Genomic DNA, 13,991 nt, shown 5'->3' on the forward strand with positions numbered 1-13,991 from the left:
AAGGGGGGAATTAAAGAGAATATTAATATCTGGTGTGTATGATACTGTACTTTGATTCTGTACTTTGGAAATCTTAATTCACTCTCATACTTCTAATTTCTTCTAATTTCTTCTCTGCCCTTTATTTTATAGTTATCACAGGAGCTACAGATGGAATTGGAAAGGCTTATGCAGAAGCGGTAAGTTTTAAGCTTGTATACCTCAGCCCTGCCCCAAATAGTGATTGTAGGTATTCTTTTAGTGCTGATCTGTTTTGGAATTGTTTCCCTTTATAAAAGTAATTCAAGAATAAATGTTTCCTTCATTTATGTTAAGGAACCACAAAATACATTTAAAAGTTACAAGAAAATTCGAATGGGAAGGATGAACTCGACTATGTAAAAAGGGGGAGGCTGTGATTATGGTTAGCCTTTGATAGTCATTAACTGTAATAAACGTTAGGTTTTGCTACTGGAAGATATGTACATTGTATTTTTCCCTAGGATGATTGATTATACTCATAATAAAGTTTATTATTTCATACTGTAGAAGTGAAAGTTTCCTTTTAAAATTCCCTTCGTGTATATTAGAAGTGAGTCACTATATGTTATTGTAATACACCAGTTATTTATGCATTAGTTTCAAGCTCAGAAATTTCTAGAGCAATTGAAGCATTCTGTTTAAATGAGAGAATTCATATTGAAAATATTTTGCATGTCCCTATTGTATATGGTGATATGTGTACATGTTGATATACCGACATAATGTGTGAAAAGAAAATTCTTGAAATGCAAGTTATGTATAAGCAGTCCCCTGATTGCAGAAATACTCAGTTCCAGTAATTCTTATGTAATTTCTTCTATTTGTTCTCTGTGTTACATTGTGTTCTGTGTGCACATGGAAAAAGCCAGCTGTCATTTTTACATTCTCCTAGGCGCTGTTTGGAGTGTCCAAGCATGGGTTAACTTCAGCTTGCTGCCCAAGGATTGAATTTAACTCTTTAGTATAGCCACGCCTCCAGTTCCCTCTGGAGGTCAGTTTGAAAAACTCAATCATCCTAAAAGGATGCACTGGAGAGTTCCAGTCCTTGGACAGAAAGCTGGACTCTCAAAATTTGATAGTGTAGCCTTTTCTTATTTCTGTTGTTTACTGTATAGCCATAGTTAGTCTTTCATTTTTACCATCGGAAACAGCTTTCCTTTAGTTTCTTCGCTTCCCTCATGTGTGGATTAGGCAGCTAGGAATGAAACAGCCTTCTGCGATCACAGGCGGTTGAGGCTGCATCGGGAGGCAAAATGGAAGCTAGCTTCGGCCCCCTTCAAGGGTGGCAACCTTTTTGGGGAGGCCTTGGACTCAGTATTAATCAAGTTCAAAGACAAGCACAAGGTCCTACCAGCTGTCACCAAGAAGCTGGACCGTAAGGGTCATCAGTTCTTTCGCAAACAGTCCTTTTGGAGTGCAGACACCCTGTCTACCTCTAGGAGGTACAGCAGGCCTTATACTCAGTCACACAACCGGTTCCAGGATAGGTCTTCCTTCAGAAATAGGAATAGACAGCAGGGGAACCACAGAGCATTTCGAGGGGGGGGTTTCCAACCGGACCAAGTGACCGTCACCAGACCCCTCCCATTGGGGGCAGGCTACAGTTATATGCCGACCAATGGGAGGAGACAACGACGGACTTTGGGGTTCGGAACACGGTTCAGTACGGACTGACCCAAGAATTCCTCTCGATGCCCCACTGTCCTCTGTCCTCTTCCCAAATCGTCCCTCAAGCGCCAGTTAATGCAGGCAGAGATCAGACATTTGCTGGATATAGCGGCCATAGAGCAGGTACCCCGGGTCAGAAGGGCAGAGGGTTTTACTCGATCCTCTTCCTAGTCACCAAGGCATCGGGTGGGGGGAGAGCAATATTGGACCTTAAGAAACAACATCCATCTAGTGTACAAGCGCTTCAAGATGCTATCACTCCAAACCATATTGAGTTGCATCAGGCAGGACGATCTCATGACATCGATCGACCTGAAGGAGGTGTACCTGCACATTCCCATTCACCCAGCGCATCGCAGATTCTTGAGGTTCCAATGTGCAGATCATCATTACCAGTACAAGGCTCTTTCCTTCAGCCCCTCATCAGCCTCAAGGACGTTTACAAAGCTTCTGGCTGCAGTCGCAGCACATGTTCGATCTCTTCCTGTACGACTCATCTGCTACCTGGATGATACCCTCCTCCTGTCGCCATCGATTCCACAAGCACATCGAGACTTAGCCTCACCATTCGCACTCTCGAACAACACGGCTTCTCCATCAATCGGAAAAAGAGTCATCTGACACCAACCTTCAGAATTCAGCATCTGGGCACAGTGATCAACTCCAGCACCTGCAAGGTCGTCTTCATGCAGCAGTGAGCAGACAGCATTATCTCCCTTGTGCGACAAATCAGGACATCCAGGTCAGCCTCTATCGTGATTCTATCCCAACTACTGGGAAAACTGATCTCATGCATTGCGGTAGTTCCCTGGGCCTGACTGCATGCACAGGAACTTCAATGGTTCCTGCTTCCAGTTCAATGACGGAAAGCCAGCAACTCCAAGAGAATAGTGAATATACCTCTGAGAATCATCCGGTCCTCAGTTGGTGGCAGTTTACCGGCGCTGAAAAAGGACTCCATTTTCAAGGACCCGGAACGCCTTATAACGACGGATGCCAGCCTGTACGGCTGGGACGGTCATCTTCAGACACACGTGATGCAAGGCAGGTGGTCGCCAGCGGAGTTCACCCACAACATAAATTGGCTGGAGCTCAGGGTGGCCAGGCTGGCCCTCTGACACTTCTGTCAGCATGTCGAGGGTGCGCACGTTCTAATACTGATGGACAACATTGCCACCAAGAAGTACATAACCATCAGGGCGGGACTCATTTGAAGGCCCTGAGGGTGGAGGCAGAGGCCCTCGGGAGTTGTGCCGAGCCCCACCTCGGGTCTCTGAGGGTGGATCACATATCGGGGGAAGACAACGTGACTGCAGACTGGCTGAGCAGAACTACAATTGGCAACTTGGAATGGCGTCTTCAGCCATCTCTTTTTCACCAGCTATCTGAGAGATTCGGCCTTCCAACGATAGACCTCTTCACCAGTCCGATGAACATGCATCTTCCCTGGTTCTTCTCGCGATACCAGTGCCCCGGAGCCGAAGGGACAGACTCCCTTCGATGCCGCTGGCCTCCCGGCCTTCTTTACACCTTTCCGCCTCTCAACCTCATCCCCCAAGTGATCAAGAAGATCCTGTTAGGGGGTGCAGAAGTACTGTTGGGCGCACCGCATTGGCCGAGGCGATCCTGGTTCGCCGACCTTGTCGATCTCTCAGTGACCAAACCCTGGCGTATTCCTCAGGAGCAGATCTCCCTCAGCCAGGAGGCCATTCCTCACCCAGACCCTCAGTGGTTCCAGTTGGCCGTCTCTCACTTGAGGGGAACATCCTGAGGCAGGACAACTTCTCAGACAAGGTCATTTGCACCATTCAGGCATCCAGACCGCCTTCCACGGTGCGCATCTGTGACGCAACTTGGACTGCTTTTTCATCTTGGTGTTGGTCGCGTCATATGACCGCCACCACAACAACCATACTGCAAGTCCTTGAATTTCTCCAGGACGGATTGGACAAAGGTCTTGCCTCAAACACACTGTGGAGGCAGACAGCCGCCTTGGCCACCATCTTGTCCAGAGACGACACTATACCACTCAGCTTCCGGAAGGGAGCTACCAACCTATACCCCCCAACGGTTCACCGGTACCCGACATGGGACTTGGCAGTTGTGCTGCAGACCTTGACCTCAACTCCATTCGAACTGATTGATTCCATCACCTTGCGACACTTGTCGTTTAAGACTGCCTTTCTAATTGCCATCACTTTGGCTTGCAGAATTTCTGAACTGGCGGCTCTATCGATCAGAGAGGACCTCTGTGTCGTGCACATGGATAGGGTCATTCTTTGTCTTGATCCTTCCTTCCTCCCAAAAATCAACACCTTCTTTCACACCTCGCAGGAGGTGATTTGCCCTGATTTTTGCCCACATCCCAGGGAGCGCATTTGGCACAAGCTGGACATCTGCCGGACAGAACACATATACAAGAAGAGGACAGCGTACTTCCGCAGGTCTGAATCCTTCTTTGTTTCTTTTCAGCCTGCCTCGATGGGCAAAAAGGTTTCTTCCTTCACTATCAGATGTTGGCTGTGCATAAAGTTGGCCTACGAGTATCAGGCCTGACCAGTTCCTCCTTGCATAACCGCTCATTCCACGAGGAGCTCCGTGACCTCGGCTGCTTGGGCAATGCAGGCGCCCATCAAGGAAATATGCAGGACTGCGACTTTGTCATCGCCATCTATTTGCAACTATAAACTGGACTCATTCGCAGCTGCTGATGCCTCCTTTGGGAGGAGAGTCTTGCAGGGGGGTCCTCGTGGCTCCGGAACAAGGGGACTTATCTTCTTCCCACCCCGGGGCTGCATAGCTTGGGTATGTCCCATGCTTGGACACTCCAAGCAGCACCTAGGAGAAAGACCGTTGGCTTACCTGAATGGTCGTTCTCTGGGCGCTGCGGGAGTGTCCAACCCCACCCTGGGGTAGTTTAGTGGAGCTTGAGTTACCACTCCGGAAGACATAGTCCACTTTCTAATGACATCCTTCCAGGTTACATCTCTTCATTTTTCAAACTGACCTCCAGGGGGAACTGGAGGCGTGGCTACACTAAAGATTTAAACTCAGTCCTTGGGCAGCAAGCTGAAGTTAACCCATTCTTGGACACTCCCACAGTGCCCAGAGAACGACCATTCAGGTAAGCCAATGGTCTTTCCTTGTATAAATTTAGGTTACATAAGTCAGGTCTTTTTTTTTTAATAAAGTTTTTTAATTTTTAATTTAAAACAAATACAACATCCTTCTTTACATGCTATAGAAAGTGTATCAGTTGGTTACAAATAGACTTTTGCGCATCTCTTCCACAGTCAACAAACATAGTTCATGTTAACTCGAGCATTTTAAATATTCATACATGTCACCATCATCATATATCCATTTTCATTTGACTATAATAACATTATTATTAATAATAATAATAATAATAATAATAATAATAATAATAATAATAATAATAATAATAATTTTTGTTTCTTAAACAATACATGCCCACACCAGTGGGAAAAGAAAAAATAAAAAAAAAACAAATCGAAAAAAAAAACCAAAGAAGACAAAAAGAACAAAAAGAAAAAAGGAAAGGAAAAACAAAAAAAGGTATATATTATATTAAAAAAAAGTATATCAGCTGGTTACAACATGTTTTGGTGCATCTCTTCCATTAATTCATATTATAATTAATTCATATCATAATTCATATTAATTCAAATATCTTAACTCAAATGTTTACCATATTGACATCATTATACCTCCACTTTTAGTTGACTACAGTTATTTAAACATCCTTCATCCTTAACTATGCCAAAGATTTAGTCCATAACCACATGCTGACATTTCATTTACTTGTTTGTAAAATCCTCTATTAACATCAAATCCTCATATCCTGTTTTAGCTGAACATCCATAATATTTAATACCAAAAATTCCATCTTCCATGCAGTGTAGTTTATTATCATTCTCCCTTCTTTATGTAATTATATCGTATATCGTAACATTTTCCCCTAACATTTTCATATTAGTTAACATTTAACTGTATATATTTTATTTTATTTTTTAATAGTAACAATTATTGTGATTAATAACCTTTGTATATGGTCCAAAAATATTTCCAACCTTCCCTTCTCATATCCAATTATTATTTATCATATCAACTCCACATTATATACATTACTATCAATATCAATTATTATTCAGCTATATCTATTACAAATAAGAGTAATTAGATTTAGCTAATTTTAAATTGTATTCTTCCATCTATCAGCCTATATCTCTCCAATAACAAAACCTTCTTAATCCTATTGCCATTCGTGGAACAGATTTACTAAATGTTTTTATAAGCAAGTCCAAACAGGGATATCTTCGCACCTTTTTACTCAGGATGCCTCTGATAAAATAATAACGTTGTCCCAGGCTTGTTACACTTTTCAATTTGTCTTTAATTCTCAAGGGTGGAATTAAAAATTCTGCAAATGATGTTTCATAAAGTGTAGATTCTTTAATGCTTCTCATTCCTCCTGCGCTCTGTCTTTTAAAATAAATCTTCTGTATGGCTGCCCCCCTTTCCAGCGTTGCATCTCTTTCTCCCTCCGAAATAAACCAGACGCCCTGCGTGTCAGCAAGTTGAGAGACTTCATTTCTCACATTCTTCATTTGTATTTCAGGAACATTCAAACATTCAACGTTCTCACTTTTTTCTTCATATTTTAATGTCAAATAGTCCAATTTTTTTCCAAATCTTTCATATGAGTCAGAGAAAATAATTTGAAACGAACCTTTTGGAGTATGTATCGACACCATGTTGTGACGCAGTTAGAAGCTCTAAAATATTTGCAAGTAAAAACACGCTAGGAGCTGTGCGATCTTATCTGATCTTAGACCAACACAGCCAAGCAATAAAAGTGTCAGATCGTAAAAAGCCAATTTGTAGTAAATTAGTTTATAGCCCACTTAAAAAGAGTCAGAGGGAATGTTGAAGTAGATCTTTAAAACATTTAAGAAATAGGGTAACCCCCGGCCATAAATCCATTAAAGAAAAACCAATTCGCCGCTAGATTCTTCTGTTCTTTGGTTTCAATTAGCTTAAATTTTAGTGCAGACCGTCTCTCTTTGAGTAATAAAATCAGCTTACCAGTTGAAATCACTTCCACCATTCTTAGGGGCAACCTGCAGCATATAGCTAATCCAGAAGGAGCTGGCAAAAGGGGTTGAATTCCAAGCCCCCCAGAGACCTGCGAACGTCTCTGAGGTCACTGGATCTCCCCAAACCTTTCACTGTCTCTTCGGGACAGCTAGGATCGAAAACGACCCATCCAATTTCCTTCGGGATAGGGGAATTTCAGGAATAGCCTGAAACTCCGTCTTCTCACTGCTAAGCCCCGCCTTCTTCCCATAAGTCAGGTCTTGTATGAACAGGTGACTGACAGTACACAGAAATTTGTACTCATGAAAGATATGGCTACTGTGTTTTGTATTGCTTTTGGCCCACCTCAAATCTCGACAGAATTGAATTTTTTTCAATTAATTTATTATATCTTGAATCTGTTTTGCATATAAATTTTGAAAATAAATACAATATATTTATTGTATACACACCTGATCAATATTATTTTTTTTGTAATTGATTGTGTGCCATCATGTTGGTACAAACTGTTAACAATCATATAGATTTTTCTATGACAGTCTCTTTCTAACTTGGTATGTTGACCTGAACCAGGCATACATGCAGACGTTTGTATGCAAGATTTCTCTTTAAATGGTGCAAATACAGGCAATGACAGGCCAGTCATTTGTCCTCACGTGCTTAGTTCAAAATCCTTTGGAAACTTATCTGCAAAGGATTTTCATTAACCAGAGTCCAAAGTAATAGAAACAGTCCAAGGGTTGAGGTTAGGACAACTTTGTGAGTAGATCATTATACAGATCCAAAACCCTTCCCCAAAGCTCTAAAGTGCATTGTATGATTCTAGGCATTGAATTACTAATGTGTGAAATTAATATTGTACAAAGTTTGCATTCTCTTTAAAAGTTTATTTTTTTTAGTATTGGAATGTAGATTGACCTCTTCCAATCAGTTAGCCAGTTGTGTTCTCCAGATTTGTTGGCATGGCTTGGTTAGAATCTTTGAATTCAGTGGTATTTCATCAGTTCTTGGAGGCTTCTGAGTTGGTAATGATCAGAGGACTGATCTAATGTTATCTTCTACTACTTATAAACTCTTGCAAGAAGGGAATATCTTCTAAGCTATCTTGGTTGTTGACACCTTGGTTGTGCAGTGTTTCAGTTTATTCCTGCCCTCTTAGTTAGCATACCAATTTGAGGTTGTAAGCTCTTTCTCAGTTCAAAGATCTTTTGGAAGACTTTAGTTGTTTTTTCATGCCTATTTCCATTTCCAGTGTCTTTAGAGATGTCATTAAAATAATACTGGTTCTTGATTCTTTTAACAGCTCTCTGAAAAATGTCTTAAATTCCTTTCTCAGATTTTTAATCTTTCTTGGCTTTGGTTTTTTTATTCTTCACTTCACAACAATTTCAAGAGTTTATTTCAACATCCAGTTTGCTTTCTTTCTTGTCTTCATTTTTGACGGTTTCTTTTTGCATTCATCCCTAACACATCTTTATATTCATTCCATAATTCCTCTGGTTTTCTATCAGTGAGTTTCGGGCTTCAAACCAATTCCTGATGTTCTCCTTGAAAGTAGTGGGTATATGTTCAAGATTGTATCATGGAAACTGACCAGCTTTCTTCTTTTTCTTTAGCTTAACTTGGAACTTGCACAAGAGCATTTTGTAATCTGTTCCACAGGCAATACCTAGCCATGTCTTTGATGTTATAATTGAGCTCCACCTCATTTTAGCAATAATACAGTTGGTTTGATGTCTATATACTCCATCTGATGATGTCCATGTGTTGGGGCAATCATTTTGGTTATTGGAAGATAGTGTTAGCTATGAAGAATTCATTGGAATAGCAGAGATTGGCTAAACTAGTCTCCTGCTTTGGTTTCCTAAACTATATAATTGAACCACATTTTCCCCTTTAATATTTCTAACTTTGGTTCTTCAGTCTTTAGTCACAAGCACCACATTTTCCTTGCATATTCTGTTGAGTTCAAATGGAATTTGATCATAAAACTCAACCTCTTCTCCTGCTTTTGTGGGTGGAGCATTTATGCAAATGATTGTCATATTACAGGGTTGTTCACCAAATCTGATCAATATAATTTGGTTATTGATGTGCATTGTAGCCAAGTACTGTTATTACTATACTTTTACAAACTATAAGAGCAACACTGTTTCTTCTTTATTTTTCATTTTTTAGTAATAAACAGTGTGATATTCTGAATGAAATGTGTAGTCTGGATCCATTCACTGATGCCATAGATATCAATTTGTAGTTGTTTCATCTTTCACTGTATGGAACTTATTCATATTCATGCTTCTTATGTTCCGTGTTCCTGATATACTATCTTTGCAGCAATCGATTTTCTTTTCCTCTGTGACAGAATCAGCAACTAAATGTCCTAAAGACTTAATCTAGCTATGTCATAAACACTGTTAGCGCACTCCAAAAGATCTTCAGCATCTCTTCGGTAGCTTTTTGAATGCCATCTGACCTGAGAGGCTCATTATGTCCTCAGTCAATTGATATTTTCCATCCATGTGGTTTTCTTGGTAAAAATACAGGAGTGGTTTATGGCTGCCTTCTCCCGCACAGTATAAAACAATGTCTTTGCTATCTTCACTAAAGTGATTGTGGAGACCAATGCTTTATATATAGCTGCTATCCACTATAAATAGCAATAGCAGCAATAGCAGTAGACTTATATACCGCTTCATAGGCCTTTCAGGCCTCTCTAAGCGGTTTACAGAGAGTCAGCATATTGCCCCCAACAATCTGGGTCCTCATTTTACCCACCTCGGAAGGATGGAAGGCTGAGTCAACCCTGAGCCGGTGACATTTGAACCACTGACCTGCTGATCTAGCAGTAGCCTGCAGTGCTGCATTTAACCACTGCGCCACCTTGTCTTGTTGCTTTACCTGAGCAGCTGGGATGACCTTCACGCCTTAGGTGACCCTGTTGGGAATATATACTGTTGGCATACACTCCTGACATTATCCACTCATCCTTCCCAGAACAGTCTCTCTCTCCCAGCCAAATTGGGCAATAAGGAGATATCATAAGAGTATTGTAAGTCAGTTACCTACATTCTGAGTTACAATGGGACACTAGAGTTTTTACTTATAATCTTTTTTACATAAATGAATTTTATATTTCATAATGTGACAGTTTTGAAATTAATTACTGGTATGTCTTAAAGTTTTGTGTTTATATTAACATACTGTGTTTCCCCCGAAAATATGACAGGGTCTTATTTCCTTTTACTTACAAAATATGGCCTTGGGCTTATTATAGGGGAGGGCATCTTGTTTTGGGGTTACCGGGTGGCTGCTCCCTTGTGAACTGGCTCCCAAAGAGCCAGGCACAGCTTCAGGGGTGAAGCAGCCATGAGGTGACCAAGCTCACAAGCAACCACCCGGCAAACTCCCTCTCCAACCGGGCAGAGCGCTATTCACTGACCTATGGGGTATCCCTAAGGCGCCAAGCCACATGGTGCTCTGCCTGTTCCCCAGCTCCCGTGGCTTGCCACATTAGGGATACCCCATAGGTCAGTGCATGGAGATCTGCCGGCTGAAGAAGCGGGTTGCGCGAGCATCTGTTCTGCCCCCAGTAGGCATGCTAGCCTCAACATATCCGGGCCCAGCTCTCCCTGCAGCAGCCACCGCCGTGCTCCAAGCATAATGTCTTCTCCGGTTCCAAACTCCCAAACTGGATTGCCGAGTCTTCCAGGAGCAGCCGCTCTAGGAGTGCGCTCTGGTTGTGGGCTGGCTGCTGGAAGACTGTCCAGAAGACTCTCTTACAGAGTCTTCCAGCTGCCAGCCCACAACCATAGAGCGCACTTCTAGAGCGGCTGCTGCTGGAACATTCGGCAGCCGAGTTTGGGAGTTTGGAACCGGAGAAGACATTATGCTCGGAGCGTGGCGGCTGCTGCTGCAGGAAAAACTAGACAACTCCCCCCTCTGGCCAGGCAGAACGCCACTCCCCAACCTAGCGGTATCCCAAAGGAGGCAAGCCATGTGAGCGCCTTTCTCCCCCCAGGCTCCTGGGGCTTAGCGCCTTCAGGATACCGCTATGTTGGGGAGTGGTGCTCTGCCTGGCTGGAGGTGGGGGGGGGGGGGTTGTCCAGAGGGTTTATTTTGGGGAGTGGGCTTATTTTTGCCCAAGCAAAAAATGTGGCAAGGCTTTAGTTTCAGGACAGGTTGTATTTTCGGGGAAACACGAAAACACTGCCAAGATGTGCTAATCAGACCACACTTAGAAACTGATACTTGAATGATAATTCAAGTTACTAGTTTTAATGTTGTTGTTAGTTGTGAAGTCATGCCTGACCCATCGCGACCTCATAGACAATGTTCCTCCAAACCTTCCTGTCCTGTACCATCCTCTGGAGTCCATTAAAGCTCACACTGACTGCTTCAGTGACTCCATCCAGCCACCACATTCTCTGTCATCCCCTTCTTCTTTTGTCCTCAATCTTTCCCAGCATTAGGCTCTTCTCCAGTGAATCCTTCCTTATACCAATTCCTATACTGCTTTTAAAAGTCCAGCCTGCTTATGTTTTCTTTCTCACTTGATAATGCATCAGTTCCAGTGGTCTTCAGATATTTCTGCAATACTTTGATTGAAAAGAAAAATCCCAACTAAACAAAACAAGAAATCTAGCACTATCAAACTCGTTATTGGATTTTTCTTGGCGCCAAATGTTCCATTTAACTTCTCAACAATTATGCAAATTGTTTGGAGAAGGTAAGGGTCTGAAATAAGAATATTCTATACCGTAGGTGGCCTATAACTTCTCCATTGCCCTTTACAAAAAAGTAATTGCTATATCTATCATGATTCCAACAGCTATCCTATCCTGGTAAACAACTCAATCAAGACTTGATTTACACTTTGCCTTAATCCAGATTAACCTCCATCCATTCATCAATTTAATCTAAAAGTTTGCCTAACTCCAAATGAGTCCAGGCTGTGTAGAACATTCAAATCAATAAAACCAAAAGGTGTGTAGGGTGGAAGCAATGTGTGTTGTGGAAGAAAATGTTCTGCCAATATATACAATTGTGAAAAGTGCTTCCCAATGACCTGAGGAAAAGTTGAACTTTCAGATATATATTTTTTAAAAATAGATTAATTGCATAATCCACAGTACATATTGCTTTCTTAAGAATGGTTGAAGTTGACAGGCCCCTGGGTGTCTACTGCCACTCTCTGGACTGTCAAAGGTGCCTTTTCTGCATCCTTGTTGTTTCCCATTCTCTGGTAAACATTAGAGGATTTTATTCATTTTATCACATCCCAACAATATCAAGTTCAGTTTACAAAATTATTTATTCTCTGTCTGCCCTCTCTATATGTCCATTTGAATGTGGTTATGAAACTTATTAAGCATAGCTAACTGTCTCTAGGGCTTGCACTCCTTTCAATATCCTTATGGACATATTCCTGACATAGCAGTTTTCTTTTGATGAATCTGGAGTTCTGAATGTTGCTGAGGGGTTGAAAGTTGTGCTTAGATTTTGTATCATAAGCCTGAAAATAAAAGGTTAAGATGAAAATCCATTTCCTAGATTGTGTGGAAAAGAAGTCTAGGTTTGTTTCAGCTGCACTCAGTGTAAAAAGAAATTAAAAACAGTGACACAATTTTCTAGCTAAATTTTGCCCTACTTCTATAAAAAAATAGTAATCTCCAAAACAGAAATTCCTGTGTTTCAGTTACCTAAACCTCTTTCAGTTTTTTTAAATAGAATTTATTTCAGTAAGTGTGTGGCCCCCTCAAGCTCTGTTTTTGCTGGCAGAGGGTTGCAGGAGGCCATCCCAGCCAAAAACGGAGATTGAGAGCCCGTTTTTGCTGGCAGAGGCACCGCAGGCCGGTCCTTCGCTGTTTTGCCTAAACCCCTTTTCATAATTTTAAATGATTGCTAAGCAATCTGTTATAAGTCAAAGACTATCTGTGTATAAAATTCCCCCTTTTTTTCCATTTGAGACACTTATTTGGAATTAGGTGAGTACTAAAGTTTTCTTCTGGCAGAATCTTTGGAATCAACTCCACAGTTGCAATTCTTAATAATGATTCTGAGCTTGTACAGAATTGGAATTAATCTTTTTGTAATTTTTTTATTTTATTTTCTCAGTTAGCAAAAAAAGGAATGAAAGTGGTTCTTATCAGCAGATCTCAAGAAAAACTAGATAAGACTGCCAGTGAAATAGGTGAGTATTTTTCTTGTTTTTTCTTGATCAATAAAAAAAATCATTTGAATTTGACTCCAAGTGATTTCGAGAGAATGTTCATATAGTTTTCCCAAAAACAGAAGTATTTCGCTATTGCTTTATTCCAGCATTCTTTTGTTTTAGACACTGTTGAATTTTCCGGTAGTCTTCTGTGCAAGTACTAAACATGCATGGCCATATTTAGTTTTTATGACATCAATTCTTCATCACCACAAGGTAGAGCTGACAAGAAAGAGCTACCTCCACCTCTTTTGGCTAGAAGGAAAGAGTTACTTATTTACCAGTCACAGGCAGGAAGGGTGGGGCAAGAGAGCAAAGATGCAGTCTGGGTTAGGTAGGTCTTTTGTGGTAGCTTCCTCCCTGCTGGTCACATCATAGAAGTTCCTCCCTCAGATCATAGTGATGTCTACGTTTATGGGCACAAGAGACAGAAACATATTGTACCACAGTAGCCTTTTTTCTCCTACAGCGAAGTGGCCCCAAGCACACTGTGACATATCTCTGGTAACCTGGGTGATGTTTAAATTTATGTAAAATTTCTTTTGTTTTGCCTTTATTATCTTTATAGATAACTCAAGGTGGCAAACATACCTAATGCGGGTAGTTCTTGACTTAACAACAGTAATTGATCTTGGAATTATGGTTGGCAGTCAAGGTATCACATGGCCAGATTAAATTCTTTACATTTTATGTGGCAGTCGTTAAGTGAATCCATTTTCCCTAATGGGCACTTTTTGCCAACAACCAGAAGTAAATGTCAGAACCTGTAAAAAAGTTGCAAATCATGGTCATATGGCCCTGGAACAGCGTAAACAGCTGTAAAGTTTTGCCACGTACTCAGAATGTGATTACATGAACATGGGTTGCCATCGTAACTTTGAAAGTGAGTCGTAAGTACCTCTGAGAAGATTTGTCATAATTTCTAATGGTCGTTAAGTGTCCAATTGTAAGTTTAGGATTACCTGTAGTA

The 13,991-nt window shown here is 41.3% G+C and overlaps 1 protein-coding gene across 1 annotated transcript in view; it reads left to right on the plus strand.

Moving 5' to 3' along the window:
• HSD17B12 (hydroxysteroid 17-beta dehydrogenase 12) overlaps positions 1-13,991 on the plus strand; it is a 70,324-nt gene that overhangs the window by 19,187 nt on the left and 37,146 nt on the right. The window contains exons 2-3 of the mRNA XM_014068228.2: positions 133-179; positions 12,925-13,000. Of these exons, the coding sequence (XP_013923703.2) occupies positions 133-179; positions 12,925-13,000 (123 nt within the window). The remainder of the gene's footprint in view (positions 1-132; positions 180-12,924; positions 13,001-13,991) is intronic.

This window comes from Thamnophis sirtalis, unplaced genomic scaffold (assembly GCF_051295495.1).
Source record: "Thamnophis sirtalis isolate CommonGarterSnake01/CBP01778 unplaced genomic scaffold, rThaSir2_p1.2 scaffold_1, whole genome shotgun sequence".
NCBI lineage: Eukaryota > Metazoa > Chordata > Lepidosauria > Squamata > Natricidae > Thamnophis > Thamnophis sirtalis.